Here is a 24,215-nt window from a genome sequence, read left to right as displayed (position 1 = left end):
TTAAAGGCGGGCGCTCAAAATTTTCTTCAGCGTGGCAGAAGATTCCCACTCTTTTCTTTTTTTCCTCCTCCCCTTTCCTCCTCCATTTTCCTCCTCGCTTTTTACGGCCTTCTCGCACGAGTGCTAATGGGCTTACCCTAGGCTTACCGGCCCCCCGACAAAATCTCTGTAACCCGTCAAGGTTCTCTGCTTCAATCCCAAACATCTCACGGATTAGTTAGGCAGGCCGGATATGAGTTCGGCAGGGTTCGGGCTAACTCGCTTTTCTCCTTTTTTTTTTTTTTTTTTTCACTTTTGTTGCATTTTTAAAACACACTCAGATAGTCAACACCAACTAGCCCAAGAACAAGTTCTTTTACATTCAGATACTTCCGCATGCGGCCACATACGCTACAACACCGCATATTTATCTCGAGTGAACGGAACTTGAACATAACAGTAGAAGGAAAAAAGATAGGTATTTTTATTTGAACTTTGAGCTCTACCCAAATTGGTCGTTCTTACAACGGCACACTGAAGAGTGATTGCATCACTATCGTGTTTTTTCTTTTTGTTTTTTGTACGAAGTAATAATCATGAGTAATTACAAGTCAAAGATATTGCAGTCAGAGGGACACAGTGTGACCATTTCAGGGGCATAATATATAGGTTTGTACCACAGGTTTCTTCTAGAGTGACGGCCGCCTCGTTAAAGCTACTAAGAAGAGTAAAAACAAACTTCCATAAAAAGTAAAACGGTTTATGGTATATTTCATCTATCTTCAGCCTTTAAAAAAAAATTTCTTCGTGGGGAAACATACATTTAGTTTCTGTCAACAATTGTAACTGAAAACTCGACAGCCGACAAAAATCTTGCGTATCAGCAAAGAGAATGAGCAAACATTTGATACCAAATAAAAGAGATTTAGCATTCACCAAATTCGGCTTGTTTACTTGATTCAAATAGATGTTTGATTTGATTACATTTGTTGTGTACCTGCACACGCCTACTTTATTGCCTAATGAGTTACAAGTGATAATTACATTGTTTGTTTGTTTGTTTTTTTTGTCGTGCGAGACCATCACAATTTAATATAAACAATCGGAGCTATGCGATTGCGCGGAGGAGGCGCATTTGACGATATTCAAAATTGTTCTGAATACACAAACAACTTCAAACATCTTGCTGTTTGGGTCCTTTTCTACACGCAGGACCGATAATAAAGCCAAAACCTTATAGGGGAGACTATCTCTACCAACTCAATGCGCAAACACGATGTGAAGCGTGTCCGCGTGCGTTGGAAAAGAGATACCGGCGAGCAAACCATAGCGTCGAATGTCTATGCATCAAAATGTCCGTGCACCGAAATATCCGCGCACGGAAAAGTACCACACCGAAAAGTCTTTGCAGCAAAAAGTCCGTACACTGAAATGTCTGTGCACCAAAACGTCCGCAAACGAAATGCCCTACAGCAAAGCGCTCTACACCGAAAAGTGCTAGACCCACTACGGATGGGATCCTCCGTCACCTCTGCCGGTTTACGAACCATGATTCAGAAATCTATGGAGCGTTATCCCTGATTACAGAAAACGACGCTCGTACTTCCCGTCGTCGCCATGAATCCGCCTAAACAACGAAAGATGCCAAATCAGATATTTATATTAAAATTGATAATCCAATGATTACTTCTTTGAGCAGAACAAGGCATTTGTGCTCTCACAACAGCAAAGAATCGTCTTCCAAACCAATGCTAAAAAAGAGCCAATGCAACTCGTCGGGAAGAGCAAGTGCCAAGCTCGCTCAAAACAGCTACTCGGTTGGTTCAGCTCCTTGTCGCAGGTCTGCCGGCTGGCTTCTGGACAATCTTTTCAAATCCTTGAAGCTTTCATTTCCTCCACCCCAAACTTGTAAAAAAAAAAAAAAAAAAAAAAAAAAAACAGGCAGCCGGCAAAAAAACAACAAAAAAAAAATCAGAAAATGGCGAGGAGGAAACGAGAGACGATTTCCTCCTTTCACAGTGGCGAGAAGGAAAGTGAGGGTCGGATTCCTTCTCTCTGCCTGCGGGCCGGCCTTTAAGAACGGAAACTTACCCCCTTTCGGTTGCGTTTGTTGTGCAACCGGTGACAAGAGAATAGACCACCGCACCACATCCGAGAGCAAGCGATCACGTAGTACCGCTATGGCGTGCACGATGCAAACAAACCCGGCATCTTCATATTCTGGGTATAATGTGACATTCACATGCTGCTCAGTGGCGCCAAATATGATATAGCTTCGCCAATACCGGAAACTCCTCCGAAAACCTATGGGAGCGGCGGCGAACGTGACAGTGGCGCCTCTAGCGGATTCGGAGTCTACGGAAGCAGACGACGCAATGGAAAAGTATAGGCTCTGCGACGTCCTCGAGCTTTGCGAGCCCCATTTCTTCACCCCAACACCTGAAACAATTCATTGCGGTCAACCCGTTTGCGAAGCGGAATCCACTGATTGCAACTGCAACGACAAATAAAGAACAATGCGCGCATAAACAAAGGTAGAGCAGTTTATTTAGAGGTCTCGAACGCCACTCAGGGGGATCACACGCGTTTGAAGCGCATCTGGGAAGCGGAAAAAAGGCGTTTAGCCACTCGAACTACATCGTAAGAAGTTACTGTTTATCTGTTACAAACTGCGTTGTCACAATTTCTTACCTGAATAGGTGATTATTGAAACGTGCGCAAACAACATGTTAAAATTACCAGAGCAAGCGCACCAGCCTCTGCAGCATTACAAAAACAAAAAGTAACGAGAAAAATGACCGTTCAAACACTTTCCGAACATTGCAGAAAAGATGGGGTTCCCATCCCAGAAAAAATAAAAAGGAATGGAGGACAGTAGCGAACAGCGGCCAGCGGTTGCAACGAAGAAGTTAGCAGACGATACAAAAATATAAATCACCTAGCAAAGACCTGCTTCAACGACGACGATCACACGGGGCGTCGGTTGAACATTTGTAGTAGGTGGTGCTCGCCCTCGGTATTGAGTCCACAACAAACAAAGCGGAAGGAACACAACGAAACTATTTAAAAAAAAAGAGCTTCACCTTTTTTTTCAGCTGCACGTTACGCGTGTGTTTATTTGCTTTCGCGGCGTTTGTAGGAGCTAAGAACAACAGGTACAATCTGCTACGTGCTAGCAGTGTGTGACCTTTTTTGCTTTCGCTTTTCTTTTCTCAGTGACTTTGGCAGGCTGTTTGTTTGCTCGCTTGGCGCAGCAGTTCAAAAGCACATTCCAGTACTTGTTGGCGTACATGTCCAGGCAATCCTTGCACATCGTGCCTTTGTTTTGAGTGTCGATCAGCGGCCTCAAGTGCGTTTTCAGCTGAACTTTTGTTTGGCGAAATATTCGTCTGTTCAGGCGTCAGTGGTGATTTTGAAGCCAGACTTGAATAGCTGTTCCAGTTTAATTTGAAGTAACTTAATTACTCACGTTTGTTCGGTCTTCGGGAAGCGGAAGAAGGATTTTCCACCACATCAGAAAAACTTGTTTTCGCAGTAGAGATGGTAGGCACATGGCATGCCTGCCATCTCCAATTATGCGCTTGTGTGTGCCCGAAGGCGGCCGGTTGATCAACCAACGATGACTCATAGCAGACGTCACCGCATACTCAAATAAAATACAAATACAAATGTATTACGAGCTTACACTTATTAATATATTTATTAAGTATCAAAAAGTAAAAATGAAGATTTTGGATCAGAAACTCAATCGAAGGCGAACATAGGATGTTATCATAGACGACTGTGGAAAAACAACAACAACAAAGTTGCAATTGGCCTTCCAAATGTCCAGGCATAGCGTAGCAGACGAACCGGTGGTAGTAAGCGACGAAGCGAAGGAAAAAAAGTAAGAACTAATCCAAACAAGGCTAAGCAAAATATGCGATGGTTCGAACGTCAAGTAAGCACAAGAAAGAAAAAAAGTAAACAAAAAACATAAACGCGGACGAAGAAAGACCGCGCCGGCCTAGCGTCGCCTCAAACATAAAAAGAAAGTAGACTTTGAAAAATGGAAGGAGGTGCACGACCGTCCATCGGGTGTTCTTTTTTGTAACTCCACTTTTATTAGTTTCAGTAATAGCGTCAGATTTGCATGTGCACGGTCGTCTTTTTCCAGAGCATACTGATATCGCAGGGAGGTACGTGGTTTGAAATTGCTTTTTGCTTCTTCATCCAGAGACGATCGGGAAATAGCCAGCTCACCTATTCGACGAAACGGTTTTAAGCAATACAATCATGAGAATTGAAATTGCAACACCAAACAGAACTGATCGAAATGCACAGTAAAGTTGAAACGTAGCAGTGTTCTAAAACATTTTTTTACAATGCCCTTTTCAAAGAAAGAGGGCAAAGGTATATTTGTGTCTTGCCTGGCAGACATAAGTTCCGAGTCTTCTGATGGAATATTTTCTTTAGGAGAGCCCGAAAATTGCACCCTACAAGCTGTAACATCTTCCCCTCGCGAAGAAAATGTCCTTGACTCATGAGGTGGAACCTATTTTTTAAAATTCAAATCAGCGAATAGCTGTGACAATTTTTTTTCATTGCTCACCTTGCATGGAGATAGGCAAAACCAATGCATTGTGGAGAATTCGTCTGCTAGCGGAGACTCCGAGCTCGCCAGGGGCACTGCGATCACTTTTCGCCCGCGATCCGCGGGAGTTGCCAGTATTGGCTTACATGGTACTTGGTGGCGCCCTTTAGCGTGGTTCTCGCCGCGAATACTCGTTTTCATCTCAAGAACCGTAAAAATATGTCCGGCTCCTCGCATTACTAATTTCCCTCTTTATGTAGAGAATTAAGGTATACTAATGTAGGTCCATTTCAGACTGGACATATTTTATCAAGATGTACACGCTTCAAACGCCAAAAGCGTCGCTTCTTCCCCTGACAATCAAACCTTGTGAGAACTACTTCGTACGGCGTATGAAGAATGCGAAAAATTACTTCTTTCTTGAGGTGAAAAAGAGTATGGGACTCTTCGTTTTTGAGGCTTATTTTTATTCAAATTGGGGGGTGTCTTTTTCCCAAGGATGCGGTGTTTTTCGGTGTCAACCTTCGTCGTCAGACAAAGACATTGGTGTTTATTGGGGGATTGTGTTTGTCAGTGCGCAGAAAGGAAGACTTGCCTCAAAGCAGCAGGAGAGGGGGATGGGGCCCTGGTACAGCACAAGCAGCCGGCAGGGCGGGCAGTATGCGTGTCCGCACAGCTCCAGTCGATCGAGGTCCACTCCCTGCTGCTTCCCGGGCGGGAAACCTTCGCGGCAGACGGGGCACTTTTCAGTACCCGCTCCCGCGATGCAGGGGCTAACAAACTTCCTCTGCAGCTTTCCCAAGAGCTCCTCTGCCTGCACGGAGAGGGACCCGAGAAAGATGGGGCATTTCAGAGTCTCCCCTACATTTCTCGAAACGTTGAACCAAAAGCAGAGGCTTTTTGTTTCTTCAACCTCCGATTGATTGGATGAAAAACAAACGAGAATGATGAAAAATGTTTTAATGTACACAAAATCTAGATACATACTGTAGCTGCTTCTCCACCTAATCGCCACACAGATTTAGGCACCTGTTGCGATGTGGCACAAGCTTTCGAGGCGCCCTCCCCAAAGAAGGCTGTCGCCTAGTTTCCGAGACATTCCGTCAAGCAACAACACGACCGCCAACTGCTAAGGAAGGTGCAATGCCTAACGAGGAAAGTGCATGAAGTTTTGGGGAGGATAAACAGAGGTGCACAATGTTGGGGGTCAGGGACAAAACGTCTGCGGCAAACTTCTTTGAGGAGGGCGTCCTGAAATCTTGTGCCATGCCACAAGAAGTGCCTAAATCTGCACAGAGATTAGGTGGAGAAGTAGCTATAGCATGCATCTGAATTTCGTGTGCATTCAAACAATTTTCATCGCTCTTAAATATTTTAGCCAGTTCATAGGAGGTTGAAAAAAAAAAAAAAACAGTACACGTATGAACTGGTACGGTTTACATGGAGATAAGTCAGCTTGTCCTATTCTCACCAGTTTCAGTATGAAACAGTGTGAGCAGGTTTTGTTTAAAATATGAGCACAGATGCATGGTGCCTAATGAGGAGACAAGTTGGGTGCAAAGCTGCGCTAGGCGAGTGAATTCTTTTACTTAAAGGCCGACTTACGAAACCATTTTCCGCAGGGTAGGAAAGTGCTCCCCAACGACCTTCGCTCCCTCCCCTCTCGCTCTCCTTCCTCCTCCTCCCCTGAAAAGGGCGGGTCCGGAAGCTAGTCTCTGTGGAAAGGAGAAGGGGTATCCTCCTTTCTGGGTGGCAAGGAGGAAACCTCTTCTCCCGCGGAAAATGGTTTTGTAGGTCGGCCTTTAAAGGGAAGATGGGGCACTTCTGCATTTGAGAAAAAACACTTGAATTGCAATCATTTGGCCCTTAGAATAACAGATATCACAAATATATTTCAATGCCACGCGCCGAAGAGCCATAAGAGTAGTTTCAAAATAGGGCTGAAGCCCCGCCTCCCTAACCTTGGGCAGCCAAAAGATCCGTCAAGACGTCATGTAGAGTGACTGTCTTTCGGATTTTCTCGCGTTTAACAGTACTTGTGCAGCAAATGGTTTGGGTATTCGGGTTCACGGGATAAAAATACACTAGAATTCACTTCTAACTCATTTTTTTCAAGAAGCTCCGTAGCTTCCCTTTAAGAGGAGAAACAAATTAAAAAACAAAAATATTTTGCAAAAAAATTTATCTTTGGTTATATGATATTTTATTATCTTTGAATCTTCATATTTAATGCATAAAAATAATAAGTGCCGGTAGTGATTGCAAAATTAGCCGAATACGCATTTGAAGATCTCCAGGCAACACAGAATGGCATGAATTTTAGCCATGTTTCTGTGCGCAGTTTTTCAAGTTGTGATGTCGCCCACCTTTACATTTACGTTGACAAGTAGGCCTAGCCGTCTCCTCTCCCTGGCAGCCTTTTGTAGCTTCAATTTATCACAAAAAATTATTAACAAGAAATTATTTTTCCCACCACAAAGGAGTACAGCTGGCTACGTAACATTAGAAGGCGTTTTTCTGGTCATGCAATTTTGGGGCATCTTCACAGTTCGCACAAAAGAATTATATTTCTTAATATTGTCCTATCACAACCAAATTTGCATGCATATACTTTAGAATATGTAGAGTGCAACACTCTAGGTCTGGTTAGAATGTAACTTTTTTTTATATATGTGATAAATACAAGCTTTACTGTCAGCTTTAGAGTGTGGACGGTGCGTCCATCGCGGTTCTCGGTCCAGGAACAAGTGCCCGAGCTCTCACTAGCACGCGATTGTCACGAGGCTCGCGGCATCGGCTGCTTAGTCCACCTGCCGGTGGCGCCGGTACATAACACCTCTTCCCCCTCAGATGTAGCTCCCATAGCGTTCTGGAGGGTGCCTATTTCTTGGAGGTTGCTCCCTTCTTCCGCTTCCGGCGTCTGTCGTATGTTCCGGCGTTGTCTCGGAATTATCTTGAAATGACGATCTCTCGGTAGGGTGATCGTGTTGAGAGTCCGAAACAGGAGCAGGAACAGACCACTCAGCCGATGGAGTCGATGTCGTAAATCGACGCCTTATTTGATCCACGTGGCGGCGGGTTGATCCAGTTGCTGTCTCTACCAGCCAGGAGCGAATTCCAAGTCTTTTGGTCAACTTTCCTTGGATCCACTTGGGGGTTCCTTTGAAGTTTAGGACATAGACTGCCTGTCCCTCTTGAAATACCCTGGAAGGCGGTGTCTTTTCCATATCTCGTTCCTTGTGACTACTTTCTCGACGAGGAAGGAGTCTACTGATGTTAGTAGCAAGCTCCCTGTTGAACATTAAAAATGCTGGTGTTTTTCCTGTCGAGCTGCAAACTGAGTTGTGTTGTTTGTACAGGAATCTAGCAATTCTCAGTGAGAGCGATCCCGTTTTCTCTCTTGACAAACTTTGCTTAAGTTCGTAAACCAAGCGCTCGGCTTGGCCATTTGTCGCTGGATGGTACGGAGCGCTGGTCACAAACTTCACGCCATTCTTTTCATAAAAGTCTGTTATCTCCTTCGATACGAAGACGCTTCCGTTGTCGGAAACAATCTTGCGAGGCAGTCCAAAAGTTGCGAACATACCTCGGAGTTCTTTGATGACCGCTGCAGATGTGGCACTAGTCATGCTTCGCACTTCTAGCCACTTCGTGTAGGCATCTACAACGACAAGGAACATGTTTCCTTCCAGAGGGCCTGCAAAGTCCAAATGCAGCGTGTCCCAAGGAAGTGATGCGTGATCCCACGTAGGAAGCGGTGCCTTGCTTGGTATCTTCCTGGACTCTTGGCAGATGGGGCAGCTGCCAACAGCGTCCTCTATGTCGCGGTCGATGCCAGGCCACCACACATAGCTGCGTGCAGATGACTTCATGGCCACAATTCCCTTGTGTCCAGCATGCACTAAATTCATGGCTTCAGGTCGTGCCAAGGCTGGTATGACCACCCGGGATCCCCATATGACACATCCTCTTTGAGTGGACATCTCTGCGCCTTTTTTTCTGTACGCGGTAAAGTCCTTCTCCGTGAGCTCATGAAGTTTGCCTTGCTGCACAGCCTCGTAGACGCGGGACAGAATCGGATCTGCGCATGTCATGGCTGCTATCTTATCTGCTGTCAGCGGAGAACTTGTCAAGGCTTCAATCATCAAGACGTCTCCCGGTGAGCAAGGCTCGTCGTCACTGTCAGGTAGGGGCAGACGGCTTAGAACATCCGCGTTCTGGTGTCGTTTTCCAGGCCTGTACACGAGTTTGTAATCGTACGCCGACAGTTTGACGCACCATCGCCGCATTCGGGGTGACAAGACTTGTGGTACCGGCTTCTGCGGTCCCAAGATGCCAAGCAGTGGTTGGTGATCGGTGATAATAACGACACTTCGTCCGGCGATGTATTGGTGAAAGTGCATCGCCCCAAACACCACTGCTAATCCTTCTCGATCAAGCTGTGAGTAATTTTTCTCGGCATCCCCTAGAGTTCTTGACGCGAATGCGATTGGAGCTTCCCTGCCCTCGTGGTCGACCTGCGCAAGAACTGCGCCGACGCCATATGGTGACGCATCACAGGACAGAAGCAGTGGTTTTGACTCATCGTAGTGAGCCAACGTTGTCTTGCGGAGTACCAACTCTTTCAACTTCCGGAAAGCGAGGGCATGGCGCTCTTCCCAGTGCCAAGGGACGTTCTTGGCTAGTAGTCTGTAGAGATCGCAGGCTACAGTCGCTCGGTTTTCTAAGAACCTGTCGTAGAATGCGAGCATTCCGAGGAACGACTGCAGCGTGGCTTTTGAGGTAGGTTCTGGCAACTCCCTGAACGCCTTGATCTTGTCGTTGGTTGGATGAACACCAACCGCATCGATCGTGTGGCCCAGGTAAGTGACCTCAGGAACGCCAAATAGGCACTTCTCACGGTTTGCTCGCAGGCCAGCTTCTTGGAGTCTTGACAGGACAAGGTTCAGGCGCTGGGCGTGTTCCGCGGTTGTGGCACCGCTGACAATGATGTCGTCCAGATACACGCTGACACCGGATATTCCTGCAAGTGTTGTCTCCATGCATTTCTGGAAAATGGCTGGTGCTGCCGAGACGCCGAAAGGAAGTCGTTTGACACGATAAAGGCCCTTTATCGTGTTGATGGTAAGAACGTCAGCTGTGTTCTCGGTGACTCGTAACTGCTGGTATGCTTGAGCCAGGTCGATGGTGGAGAAAATTCCCCCTCCCCGCAGCTTTGCGAGCACCTCTGTCACTGTCGGCAGTGGATATGACGCCTTGAGCGTCACAGCGTTGACGGTGCTCCGGTAGTCACCACAAAGTCTGATGCTGCCGTTTTTCTTCCTTACTACTACAACGGGTGTTGCCCAATTCGAGTGCTGAGTCTGTTCAAGGATGCCTTGTTCCGTGAGACGTTGCAGCTCGGCTTCCACCGCTGGTTTGAGCGCGAATGGCACAGTGCGAGCTCGTAGAAACTTGGGTGACGCGTTGTCTTCCAGTTCTAGGCTTACCGCTGGTCTGTTGTAGCCGTTCAGGTTTCCGTCAAAAACTGACCCGTACCTTTCGATGGTGGCTGTCAGGCTGCCGTCCAACACCACCTGGTGCACGCCGCTGAGGCCAATTCCCAGGGCTGCAAACCAATTCCGCCAAAGAAGGTTACATCCGGGGTGCTTCATCACAAGAAGAGGCAAATTCACTTTCAGTTTCTTGAACTGGACCATGACGTGAATTGTTCCCAGAGATTCTATGCCTTCCCCAGACCAGGTACGCAGAGCGATGTTATCGTCTGTAAATTCCGGAGGGTTTCTTGGCCACGCTGCTCGGAAAGTTTGTTCGCTGATCAAAGAAAACGCCGCTCCCGAGTCCACCTCAAATCTGAGAGGAACACCCTGAACCTCCAGGCTTATCATAACCTTCTCTGCCGGCTCCCGCCGCGGTGTTACGGCGTACAAGTCACCCAGCGTGCCTGACGGTTCTGTAAAGGGGCCATGATTTTCCTGTGGTTCGAGTGCCTGTACGGAGTTTTGGCTGTTTTTCTTTCTCTTGAAGCAAGCTTTCGCGATGTGTCCCGTCTTTTTGCAGTACCGACACTGCGATGTTCGGAACTTGCAAGAACTAGGACTGTGGAGTTCTTCGCAGCGATAGCAGGGCGTGGACGATGGCGTCGTCTTCTCCTGGCGACGATGCGCCGGACGCGTTTTTTCCGCTTTGTTTATTTCTTGAAAATCTGCTTTTATTTGCCGCTGGTGGTCCTTGGCGCTCTCGGCTCGTACGGCAATGTCGAACGCCTTGAGAAACGTAAGGTCCCGCTCCGCAAATAGCCGCTGCTGGAGATTTTCATTTTGAAGACCGCAAACAAACGATCGCGCAACATTATGTCCATGGGTAACATCGTCGCGTTGCTGGAAACCGCTGTTGTGACCGTGCTGACCGTGCCGTCGGCTGCCCCAGCAGCTAGTGCTGAGACGGGAAGGCTAGCTGTGCTAGTCGTCGGAGTCACTTGAACGTTCCCAAAATTGCAGTCTGCTGCAAGTTTCTTAAGAGCAGCGACGTAAGCGGTCACTGACTCTTCGGGCTGCTGATCTCGCCGTTGGAACTTGCAACGGCTGAACAGTTCTGCCGGCCAGGGATCAAAATGTGCTTGGAGCAAATTCACGATCTCCTCGAAAGTCAACTCACTTGGAGACCTGGGAGCCACCAATGCCTTGACCGTTTCAAATGTGGAGGGACCACACAGAGTTAGCAGAACGGCCCGTTTCTTGGTGCCATCCCTGATGCCGTTGGCCTCGAAGTAGTAGATGAGCCGCTCCGCCCAAGATGACCACCCCTTTCCCGAGAACGCTTCCATGGTGCCGTGAGTCGCCATCTTCTCAAAGCCGCAGGTTCCTTTCTCTCACTCGTCGCCAATTGATAAATACAAGCTTTACTGTCAGCTTTAGAGTGTGGACGGTGCGTCCATCGCGGTTCTCGGTCCAGGAACAAGTGCCCGAGCTCTCACTAGCACGCGATTGTCACGAGGCTCGCGGCATCGGCTGCTTAGTCCACCTGCCGGTGGCGCCGGTACATAACAATATGGTATATGAAAAATTTAAGAAAATTTTGTTAGCCCCTTGAAAAACAGTGTTCTTGCATTTTTTGATTATTTTAAAATAGAACAAGTCTCGCACAATTAGTTCTGTTGTCCATTGCACTCAGGGGTTTAAAAGGAGCAAATTAGTTTATTTTACTAGGCTCTTTGAAGTCTGTTGCCGTGCTGCATGCGTACACAAGAACTTTTTTTTTTTCTGCATGCACATTGCATTTAGAACATAAAAAGCAAGCCTTATCTAGGTTTGCCAAGAAAAAATCAAGCACTATAAACTGTGAAAATTTCATTTAGTTATCGTAAATAATAAAAAGAAAATGCTTCCCCTGGCACATGTTCCCTTGATATTTTTTTTATCGGGGAGATAAAGACGGGAGCAGAATGTGGCAAATCCTGAGTGCCGACATTGCCGGTCGAGAGAGAAAGAACAAAAAAGAGAGCGACAGAAGAGCAAAGAAAGAAAGCAGACGAAAGGTTAGACGCATTCATTTTGTCGCGACGAGTTGAAGCTGCTCGAGCGCTTGTCAACTTTACATATTTTTATGCAATCTGTAATTCCGGCGTTTCCTGCAAAGTAAGCTAGAAATATATGTACAGACCTTACAGGTGATATTCCGCTCCATCATTGCATACATTAAAGGGGTACGGAAACGGAATTCCAGTGCTCATTTTCTAGCTTAAATGGGTTGCGTGGCACAAGAAAACTTAATTTAAAGCTAATTAAATTATCTTTCAATATGCACCTGGTGGATGCCTGTGAAGCTTAGTTGGGAGGTATCTAGCAACATTGGGATTCTTGCCAGTAGGAACCATTACGTAGCCACAGTAAACATTGGAGCAGCGCCGCTCTTTAGAAGTATGTTCAATTGTTGCAAGTTACCTCGGCCTGAACACGATTGCGAAGCCTTTGCCCGTGCGCTTTGCCCCTTTGAGAAGGAAGCCAATGACATGTCATGATGGACTCGTTGAGGAATGTCGCCGAGTTGTTCTTGTGATTTTGCTGTACAGCTCGAAGCTGTCCTGTGCTTTTTAACGTCGAAATGCCGCCGTGTTTCTGCATGGCTGAGAACTGTGATAACGACTTGGTCAACAGCGATATACCGATCAACAAGTTTCCGAACGACGAGGAACTTCGTGCCCTGTGGACTCGGCTCGCATGTCCGTCGTTTCTGACGTGGGTTCTGACGCCTGCTGCTCCCTTTCCGAAATGAATACAGAGAGGGCGGTGTCGGTGTTCTCATCCGCACTTGTGTCGTTCAAGTTTATGTTCCCAAGTAAATCGTATTGAAGCGCCATTGGAGTGGGCCACACGAACATGACGCGCACGACTGATCTCACTCGTGAAACGCTAGTCACCCCACAGGTACTTTGAACGGCTCGGTTGTAATGCACTGACGCTGTTGACACCACCACAACGCTGACAAAGACACCAACGACAAAGCTCATAATCCCACCAGCCTTGCTACGTCAGGAACGTGGGAAATCTTTTTTTGTTGTTGTTTTTGTTTGCATCAGATATCTTACGACGCATCACGCTCTCCGTTCGCTTCTCATCGAGTCCTTGCTCAAGTGCACTGCTTGGAACGAAAGATTCAGCCAGGCGTTCAAAATAGAAACATGCGCTTATCATTTACGGTTATTATACGTCATGCTTGACTCATTTCTGTACGAAATTTGTATATTTCCATTTTCGTTTCCGTACCCCTTTAAGGCGTCGCCAGCAATATGGGCCCTAGGGACCACCGACCAGGATAACTGATATCCGCAGCTATGCCCCGCCATTCCTAAGCAGTCTTAATGCATGGGACATTTTTCTTTAGATTATTATATTAATTTCATACTTTTTTTGGATACTGACTTGCTCAGGGATTCTTGTATAGCATATCTGAGGCAATGGCACGACACAACAATGAAACTGGCCAGGCTAACATTCTATGACAAGAAACACATTCTCAATGAATGAGACAGCCAGTCAATGAAGTTAAGCTGAAAGCAAACAATAAACCTGGTTACCTTTCATACAACAACTTAAGTCCAAGCGAATGATGTGAATTCTTATTGTGACCTGCTACTAGTACTTTATACACAAAAAAGATTATTACATATATATTTTTTGCCAATTCTAAAACTGGCAAAACACTGTCTTCTAAATTAACTGTCGGGTATGTTGGTAATGTTGATTTGGCACAGAAAGAGTAAAACAAACCCGGGAAAAAAAATATGTTTGCCGTTCCTCGCTCCGAGTCTGTTTTATTCTTTTTGTGTCAAGTCAATTGTATTCTGCATAAACGAAAACTGATCTGCAGCCACAACTGAAGACCGACATGAAGACAGAATTTACAATTGGCGGTTGTGCGTGCGCTTGGGGTACGCATAGCCACAGCGCCCCTCCAGCCCACATACCCTCTTGATTGCCGCAGCAGAGCCCACGGCCAGGATGCCTTCAAACTGCGGTTCAAATTCTGCCTTGAGCAAGCCGCAGCGGTGAGCAAACTTTCGCAAGTCATAGCCGTGCTCCGCCAAGAATGGCTTCACCAGACTGTAGTCTGCCCCCACCAGAGGAAGACTCTTCCGAGGTCCGCTTTCCTGCACAGCACATGGTCCACGCAATCAGGATGCATATCCACAAAAATAAAAGGAATGCTGAAGGAACATACTTTATTGGCACATTAACAATGAATGTGAGGCAACCACACCTTGTAGGCTGAGCCTGCATGCACATGAAAAGATTGCCGTAAGGTGAAGCGGAGATAGTGCACGTGTAAGATCTAGCTGCACTGCCTTGCACCAGTGCAGAAAAAGTGTGCCAACACTGTAAGGCAGGGTGTTCTGAGGTACAAGATTCAAGGAAACTGCATCTGAGAGATAAAATGAAATATAGGTGCAGACTGGAGACATTCAAGCTGCATTGTGCATGACCACAGCTATCCTGCAGGGGCATTGAAGGATTACTGACACACCCAAAATGTTTTATTTGTTTGCACTCAACGCTAGAATATGATTTCAAGACCATACTCCTTCATTTTTCTGCTGCGAAGCCACACATTTGCCGAGAATAACGAACGAAGTCAAACTAAACCTTATATACCTGCGAGGAAGACAGTAAGCAGTTCTAGAATAGCGTACGCAAAGAATAGCGTCGTCGCCGCTGCACATGCGCTGGACGCTAACCATGTTTTCCGCTTTGCTTGCGCTATTTTTTTGGAAATTGCTTGCATATGTGAAGTCTTTTAACTCCTTCAAGAAGGATACGTGATTCACGAGAAGTTTGCTGAAGCCAAGAAGAGCACATTTAGAAAATGGTGGCTCCCAGGACCGCGGCTGCGGCTGCTTTGGCGGTTGTCGTGAGCGCAATGTTGGCGGCATCATGGCGACTACGATTTTCACTACAGGACGACATTGCACTCCCACAGAAGGTGCATATCACAAACTGCTTGGAAGACCCAGCAAGGTGGGCAACGATCACCGGCAACTTGCTGCTTGCAACGCGACAAAATTTGCTGGCGAAGGTCAGCACACAAAACCTCCCTTGCCGAGGCGACGCAAGCAAACGCGACCAGTTGACCGCTCCCATTGCATTATCATATTTAAATAAATCTAAAATGTTACCCTTGCGGTGGAGGGACACTTTTTTAAAACTCGCGTAGCATGCACTAACGCAAGTACTAAATTTAGCGCTAGCGTGTGCTAAAATTGCGTACATTATTCTAAAACTCCCTAGTGATGCCAGAGTATTGAAATCATGGATAGTCGCTCTTAGCAAAGTCGCAAAAGGTTCAGTAAACAGCCCCATGGCTATGCACTAAAAATCCTGGATTTTGGTGCTTCAGTAGTTCATGGAAATTATGAATCGTGGATTCATTTACTTTTAATTATGTGTGCCCTAGATAATCTCAGATTTACAAGAGTATTTCACGTTCTGTGTCATCACTGTACCTGACAAAGGGAAAATGTTTAGGGCAGCACAGAGCACCAATTTTCGACAGTTTGTTTTCGTGGAGAAAGAAATGAAAATGCGAGCCGCAAATACTTATTTTGCTTCGGTAGTAAGGCCTCATAGATGGTGTTTTGGTAATGTTGATGTGTTAGTATCTTTGTATGTTGCTATAGATGTATGTATGTATCTATGTAATAATGAGTGTGTTGGTGAATAGATACAAGTACTTGAAAAGATAAAACATTGAGAATGGGGATGGGAACAGGACTTCTCTCACTGAGCAACATATAAAACTGCCCCCCAAAGGCTTCAACGTTCTCAAAGAAGGAAAGGAGAAAATTGTTAAAAGAGAGGAAAATTTACTATATACTTAAAACACCAATATTTCTGCACCTTTATTATCACTGACAATGACGGAGGCCAAATTCCCAATACCAGAGATAACTAGATTACTGATACTTCCAAGAGACTCCAGTGCTTTTTAGCCTTTTTAAATTTATAGTAAATTCCCCTTTTTTTCAACAATATTCCTCTTTCTTTCTTAGAACGTTGAAACCTTTGGGGGCAGTATTATATTTTGTGCCATTCTATGTTGCTGCTCAATGGAAGAAGCCCTGTTTCCGTCCCCGTCCTCGATGTTTTATCCTATCAAGTATTCACATGTATCTATGTTATATATGTTTGTTAGTATGCTGCTCATGATGTTAGTATATTAACTTTTTGGGCATGAGAAATAGTCCTTTCCAACTTATTATAATCACAAATCTTATGATGGCATGCTGGAAACTTTCAAACATAGGACTCACCAGGAGTTGACAGTAGTCGCTCAGCTTTTTCTCTGCCTTTGCGACATTCTCCGGATTTCCCAGCAAGCAGATGCCATTGGGCTTGTCATGCACATACACAGATGACCCAAAGTCCAATGCTTTCATCCAGCTTGCAATGTCTTCGTAGCACATTGTTCCATTTGCAATGGGGTTGAGAGGCCTCAACAGTGTGTTGAAAGTGTGCACAACCTTCTGGAAGTCGTTCAGGTTGTTTGCCTGCAGCCTGATTTCCATGCGCTGATTGTCTAGGGGTTTAGCTTCCACCTTGAGGTTGTCCTCTGGTCGGAGACCTTGCTTGCTTTGCTGAAGCGCAGACTGAATCTGTTCTTTGACAGCCAAGAAGAATGAGAGTGGAAAGACAAAGGAATCCGTCACAAAGGCGTGGACATCCAGCGGAATCAGAGGACCTTGCTGAGACAGGATTGGCTGGCCATGCAGGACCTCACACATGCTCTGTCCCTCGGCCGCATTGTAGAAGTAAACCCAGCCCTTGAAGAGGTAGTCTTTTGACTTGGCAGGTTTGCAGTTAATAGAAAAGGCATCCATGCCCAGATCCTCCTTGATCGTCTTCATGAGCACCTCTTGTACAATCTTGTTGTCTTGGGGTGTGGTGTCGAACGGGGGTTCGTGGATGATGCGCACCGAGCTGATGGTCACTGGAAATGTGGCCCGGAGCGTCTCTTCAAGGGCGGATTGCTCTGTAGTAGGTGGCAAATTGCTGACATACAGCTGACATTCCTCTTTCTTGTTTCGCTCGCACGTGATCTCAACGCCCCCGAAGCTAAGCTGCAGGGGAAGCGAAAACGCTATGGTTTCTAGGGTTGCCTGGTCTGGCAATGTCGCAAAGCCGATGCCGGTGCATCGCCGGCGAACCCAAGTCACAGCGGCGTGGAATGCAGGCTTTCGTTGTGCCTGCTCACTGCGGTAGCTGAATGCGTCCCCCATCACGGTCACTGTCAAGTCATTATCTCGATTCAAGAGCGCGGCATAGGCCTTGCTCGCTTCTGCGGCAGTCTTGTATGTGATGTAGAAGGCCTTTTCCTTGTTCAGCAGCCTGTATTGCACAATGTTGCCAAGCTCATTCACCAACACACGAAAGGTGGCGGCAGGTATCTTCAGGTTGGACACGACGACGGTGCGAAAGACAGCAGGTGACAGTACCTGGTCCACTTGGCCGCCCACCCCGAGTACCACTTGTACGGGATGGTCGGCAAAAGGCGAATCCGGCTGAGTCAGCATGGCTTCCCGGTCCTTGTTCTTCAAGTTCTTCACTTGTTCATCTATAATAGACTGAAGGTGCCTGGTTCCCACGAGGCGGAACTGTTCCGGTCCCTGGACTGTGACACACCTCTGCAGAGTGTCAAGTACTAAGCGGCCTGTGGAGCATTTGACTACATCTTTGAGGGCCTTTTCCAAAACACCCAGCTGGTTAGGATTAGCAAATTGGTGGTTCCAGATGAGGGTCCCAACGGGGCCAACCTTGCAGGGACTACTCGGAGTTGCAGATATGGACAACGACTTCATGCCGGGTGTATAGTCGTCGCCTTCAACACTGATGGCGGCAAAATTGAGCAGCTGAGGTTTCTTGGAACCAAGAGGAGTGCTAAACATAGGGCAGACAACCATAGAAGGGATCTGTCCCTGTGTGCTGAATGTTGATCTTGGCGAGACCTTTAGCTTAGACCCCAGCATCTGTTGCTTGAAGCCACTCTCCGTGTATGAAAGCACACTTTCAGGAAAAGCCTCTCGCAGCATATGGCCAATCTGTTCCACTTCAATCTCTGCCTGCTTCTTCCCACCAGGTGTCTCAAATTCAGCCTGGTGTCTGACAACTCGAGCATGCAGGTTCTTGAAGAATGCTGCATTAAGGCCATTCATCTGGCACCATGAATCTTTTGCTTTTTTAGGGACATCAAGCCAATCCTTGTAGAGATCAATTACACGGGAAAACATGCAACCCTTCTCAGCAGCTGGAGGGGGGCGAGGGCTACCATTCCGGTCAAGTGGTACATGGGTAAGCATTAGATCTTCAAAAGTAAGAAGTGCCAACAAAATCAAGTTCAGAGCAGAAACCTCATCAGACGCTTTTATGATCAATGCCCCCAGTCGAGGCTCTAGGCTAGTCTGGCAGAGTTTCAAGCCCAGTTCTGTTGTACGGCCATCAGGACCCACAGCTCCGAGTCGCTCAAGGGTAATTTGTACATCTTTCAGGACCTCTTTTGGTGGTTCCCTCAAAAAACAGTCAGAGATGGGCATCTGTCGGTTCTGAAGTCGAAGGACAACATCTTCCAAGAATCGAAAGTCCTCCGCATCTCTGGGAGGGCCACTAGCAAGAGCACTGTCATTGTAGAGACGGTAACAAGTGCCTCGGCAAGACACACCAGCCATCGAACGCCTCCTCTCAGCTTCTTCTCGAGAAATTAAGCACTGCTGCTTGATAAGCACACCACTTTTGGACACGATCGTTTCTACAATACCACAGTCGATCACACATTGCGCTTTAATCATGCTGACACACACATCGGGGCAATGAACTGCGAAGACGACCTTCCATGTCCCCACTGGTGGGGTTTCTAAGGAGAATGGCGTGCCACTAAACAAAACTTCGTGGCAAACCTGCCCATCTGTGTCATCTGAAATTCGTTGCTCCAGGATTGCGTCTGCAAGAAATGCATCTGCAAATGAAGGCAGGAGCACTAGAATGTTTCCACCTAACTCCTGTTGCTTTGAAAACTCCAAAGCAATTCCCACACACTCAGCAGCTAAGTTCTTATGCGAGCCCATAGAGATAACATCTACAGGGAACTTCAGACCACAGGCTACAACATCATGGTCGCCAAGACAGAAAAAGTTCCGAATAGGAAAGCACGTTTCAAGTGCAGAGGTGCAAAGAACAAGCTTGGCATGGGAAACAAAGTGCTTCCGTAGGACAGCAAGCATAATGTTCTGGTAGACCGTGTCTTCTTGAAGTTCATCTGCGACGATGCATTGGAAACTTGCAAGTGATGTCCCACAGCGAAGGAACTCATACAAGAAACAGCGCGCCGTTGTGAACACCACAGAACCTTCGAGGCTAATCTGCTGTGATGGAAGAAGCCAGCATTCTGCTGAACCAAGTCCGTGAATCGTTGCAGCATACCGAGAGCAATATTCGGCTGCGAGATCGCTAGGCTGGATGCTCAGCACCCTGCCACCCAGATCTTTGAGGTAGGATACAGTTTCAAGGCTCTTGCCTGACCCCGGAGAGGTAACAAGGAGGGCAACCTGTCGCTTTGCAAGGCTTTCCAGAAGCTTAGACTTTGAACTGTAGACCGGCGATGCACGACGAAGACGCCCGACCTCTACACTCAACTCGGCATCTGGAAGCAAACCTGAACAGGTTGCCTTTAAGAACTCATCAAGTTGAGCTTCACATACAGAAATCTGAGTCCTGAGTGCAAATCTTTCTAGCTTTCCTTTGGGGTCTTGGTCATGTTCAAGCTGTGCAAGCTTCTTTTTGATCCTTTCCAGATGAGAGTTGTGGGCACTAATAATTGCATCAGCCTTCTTTTGTCTCTTGTTGTTTTCAGCTGGCACGGCCATGCCAGGGCCTGGTTGTCCATTCTCATCAAGTATGCCCAAGCACACTGGAACTTCAGACTTGTGGCCCGTCAGGTTTGACAATGAAGCAACGGCCTTCTTGGCTTTCCTTGCACTGGGGTAAATAAGGCACAGTTTTTCTTTTGCAGACGCATTACTCTCAAGAACAAATCCTGGAGGAACCACATCGGACAAGACTTCCTTCCAGAAAGTCAAGTTCCCTTGCTGTTTAGGGACAACCAAACCCACTTTGGTCCTGTAGCTCACCTCAGATGCTTCAGGAGGCAGGACCTCTTTGGTTTCTTGAGCCACAACTCCTTTCCCAGCTTGCACTGGAATGTCGGAAATAGTCTGCTTTGTCTCCTTTTTGAGGTCGGGGACACGCTTTACAGAGCTGTCTTTGCGTCCACCTTCAGAAGTAGGCTGATGTGGCACGCCAGTGATTGCAGCCTTTGCTTTGGCCTGCGGGGGCACTGTCTTGGCCTTTGCCTTCGGTTTCAGGCTCTGGACAAAGCTCGAGTAACGAATGCTCTCATTAGCACACTCCACAAGTGACTTTCTAGCCTGGTCATTGTGTATAAGCACAACGTGGATGAGATGATGATATCGCATCTCGTGCACTTCTGATGCAAAGTCTACGTCACCCGTGATGAGCACAATTTTGGACCCGAGCAACTTGTACGCATCAGAAAAGCGCCGCAGCTTTACCCGAAGCTTTTCGTCAGCGGAGTTTTTCTTGTCGCTGCTGACGTGCACCACGGTGACTTGGGCATCATTCAGCTCATCAACAACTTCTTTCTTCATCTGTACAATGTCGCACGCAACGCTGAACTCCACCTCCCGGTGTCCGGGGTAAAACTCGTTCCGCACTTTCTTGACAATGTCATACGCAGAGACGCCATGCGGCACCGCACAGTTCTCAATGTCCCAGTAGACACTGATGTAACCGATCCCTGCAGGTTGCTGGGTTGCCATTCCCACCACGCTGTCTTTCGAAACTTCATCTGTGAGGTCCTCGAATTCTTCAGGGTCAGCCAGTGGCTCAGCGCATGCGTACACAGAATCCCCTCCCTCATCCAAATCTTCGGACATCCCATGGCGACAAGCGTCAAATGCCAACTCGTTGGCGTCAGTCAAGCTCAAAATCTCTGAAAACAGTGACTGCTCGTCTTCACCAACCATCCGATCCATCTCCCGCTTGAAAGAAATCAGTTCTGCTGCAACAGTGCTCAGTGCTCCTGTGTTAAAGTGCATTTGACCACGTGATGTCCACGGTCTGCCCCTGTGAAACCGCCCTCTCCTGTTGGCTCGTTTCTGAAATTGAGGGCCTGGGTTGTTCAAACTGGCAGCACCGATATGCCCCCCCCTTGCAGAACCGCGAAAACCGTGGTTACCGCGAGAAGGTCTCCTGGCTGTGTGAGCACCTCTTGTTGATTCTGGATTGTTCTTATTCTGGCCTTGATGAAGCAGCGGCTGCTTCTGCTCAGCCCCAGTCTTCTGGTTCGTATGGTGCACCCCAGCACCACGATTGCCACGGCTGCCATCATGTGTGGATTTCGTACCGCTGTGGCTGCCCTGTTTTTCAGAGCCCCGGTTGCTGCCTCGAGTGGCTCCCCTCTGATGGCCTTGGGTGGCTCCCCTCTGATGGCCTTGGGTGGCTCTCCCCTGGTGGCCTTCACCCCGAGGCTTCTTCGGTCCCCCGGTGTTCATGATGACCACAAAATCACTGTGCAGAACAGAGTGAGGAAGGGCACAGAGGAATTATGAGAAACCCTGTAAGGCAAACAGTAACCCAAGGCTAAGAAGAAAGAAAAGGGGCAAAGGACATTGTAAACAATTCTCTAGATCCATCGGTCTCATGTGTTCATGTACTTAACTGGGAGTTACTTCGCCCAACACTTGTACTTTTCTGCAACAGGAAAGCCCCTGGCACACTCTTCTGAAGTCAATTGTCAAGTTTATTTGATAGTCTAGACCACTAGGATCAGTAGGTAGCACGGCAAGTGACCATTTTAAGGCAACCTGCAGGCTGTCTTGTCACTCATGCACAGGCCCTATTAATACCTAGCAAAATAAAACCTAATTAGATGTTAGATGTTTACACAGCATGAGGTCAGCACGTCACGCAGTAGATATATACGATCACATGCCTGCATGATGTTCACTGAAATCTAAATGAGTAGGGATGGGGATAAAACACAAAATCTCTGCATTCTACCCACTATATAAGACGCCCTGCCCTTTAGGTGAGAAAAACACGCAGCACAGCAAACGCTACGACGCGATCAACCAGATAAAGTATGTCCTGTTGGCGTACGCCCGAGTAGCCCAGGCTGACAGCGCCTCCACCGGCCAGAGGGCGCAACCGAGAGAAAAAGAAACGAACAAAAAAGTGCATCGTTGCCACAGCACCCAGGCATGCACACTTTTCACTCCATGTGTTTGCTCTGACCTTGACGGACGATGGTTCGAACACCGCACCATAGATCTTTCCACTGTAACGTGTTGATAAAACTGTTCTTGTCAGCATGAAGGCACAAAGCTCAGGTCAACGACAAAGCTTTGTCTAAGCACCATGCGCAGCGCAAGTGCCCAGCTACATGTGACGCAGCACACCAAAAAACCGACTTCAAAAATAGGCATGTCTCCCATAGATAAGCATGGGAAACGGGACCCGTGACAGGCTACCACTAGCAGCTTATCAAAGAGTCATCTGGCGCACCGCTTCAATTGCAACCAAGGCAAGGAGAGGACTTGATTCATCATCTGGCAGCTGTGACATGCGCGGTGTCAGCAACCATATTACCTTACACCGTCGCTCTAGCCCCGTGTGCCCGCTTTGATCTATTCGGTACAAAAGCCCTTTCTGGTGTGATGTAGGTCATTGAATATGCAGTGATGTGATTGCCATAAGCCATTTTGGAGCACCTTTCGGAGCAGCCAAAACGGTGTTTTGGAGCAGCAAATGTGGACTTTGGAGCAACCAAAACAGTGTTTCGGAGCACCAAAAGTGGCTTTTGGAACAGCCAAGACAGTGTTTCGGAGCAGTAAAAGTGGCTTTTCGAGCAGATATTCTTAGAAAAATAAAAATATTTTGTTTAAGTGCCGTACAAACGAAGGGGACTTTGCGTTGTGTTCTGATGTGACGTGTTGTGACGAAACTTGCTGCTTGTTTTTTTACTGCTGAGACATCTCAGAAGTGTACAGTGCTGTACACATTGCCAAGCGATTTGAAGGACCGCTTGCCATGATTTTACTGGTTCCCGACGTGCCAGATTTTCGTCGAAAGTAAGCAAACGTAAAACAATAAATTACAAGCGTCCCGGCTGGTGCCTCTGTCGTGCAATCATGTTCGCATGCACATGAGAGCAATTTCGGCAGGCTTGCACTTGCGCGTGCTTAGTCGCGCGAGCGGAGACAACAGCTGTTCTATCGAAACCGAAACCATTGCGCCCTGCTCCGTCCCCAACCCATTCCCAAAATTGCATGCAAAATGTAACTGTCGAGCATCCGACAAAAATCAGTCCAGCGGCGCGTGCTTGTCAGGCCAGCAAACAAGGTACAAGCTAGACAAAAAAAAATAACCTGAGCCGCTGAAAGACATCCAGGGCCAGAGCCAGGGTGAAAACGTTTTTGGAGCAGCTTGTGCAAGGACGGGAAATGAGACAAACAAGCGCGCTGTGCGGGTTCAGCATGCAGACATTGCCTTCTTTGCTTTTAGCTCACTTCTCTTCACAAACTTTCTTTCACGGCAGATTTTTCTCGTACCTGGGTCCGTTTCGAAAAAAAACCCACCGAGGTGAAACCTAGGTAATCAATACTTCAGCAAAGAAGACTTTGAATTAAAGAGGTATTTTCGTAGTAACATGATATAAACAAGAACCGGAATGTTAATGAACATGCGGCAGTACTTGGTTTTATTTTAGAAAGCGCCATATCTGCAGCGACGTGGGGACACCCGACGTTGCGCGACCAGGGTGACAGGAATGCAGGGACCAAATATAGTTATTTCATGGCCGTTGCTTTCAGGAGCAAGTGCTTCAGCTCACAAAGTAACTCCCGCCTCGCAAAACGTGGTTTCGTTCCACAGCATGACGGCATGGCTGATACCCAGCACGCTAGCGTGGACGCGTCTGCACACACCTGCGTCTATCGATGGAAATATTTCTAAATAAAACGCAAGACGAGACCCACGAGACGACGAGAGCGCAAAACGCGAGACGGCGGGAAAGCCATGCAAAACCGGATGGACAACTG

The 24,215-nt window shown here is 47.3% G+C and overlaps 1 protein-coding gene across 1 annotated transcript in view; it reads right to left on the bottom strand.

The window, feature by feature from the left end:
• Positions 1 to 24,215, bottom strand: part of LOC115325873 (ATP-dependent RNA helicase DEAH12, chloroplastic) — a 48,492-nt gene that overhangs the window by 19,131 nt on the left and 5,146 nt on the right. Inside the window, exons 2-4 of the mRNA XM_029986570.4 lie at positions 16,359 to 21,684; positions 14,019 to 14,201; positions 5,148 to 5,366 (exon numbers count right to left, since the gene is read on the bottom strand). Coding sequence (XP_029842430.2) covers positions 5,148 to 5,366; positions 14,019 to 14,201; positions 16,359 to 21,668 — 5,712 coding nt within the window. The 5' untranslated portion in view covers positions 21,669 to 21,684. The remainder of the gene's footprint in view (positions 1 to 5,147; positions 5,367 to 14,018; positions 14,202 to 16,358; positions 21,685 to 24,215) is intronic.

Source organism: Ixodes scapularis, unplaced genomic scaffold (genome assembly GCF_016920785.2).
Source record: "Ixodes scapularis isolate PalLabHiFi unplaced genomic scaffold, ASM1692078v2 PGA_scaffold1__304_contigs__length_218370807, whole genome shotgun sequence".
NCBI lineage: Eukaryota > Metazoa > Arthropoda > Arachnida > Ixodida > Ixodidae > Ixodes > Ixodes scapularis.
The sequence above is the reverse complement of the archived record's forward strand: the minus strand, read 5'-3'. Positions and strand labels throughout refer to the sequence as shown.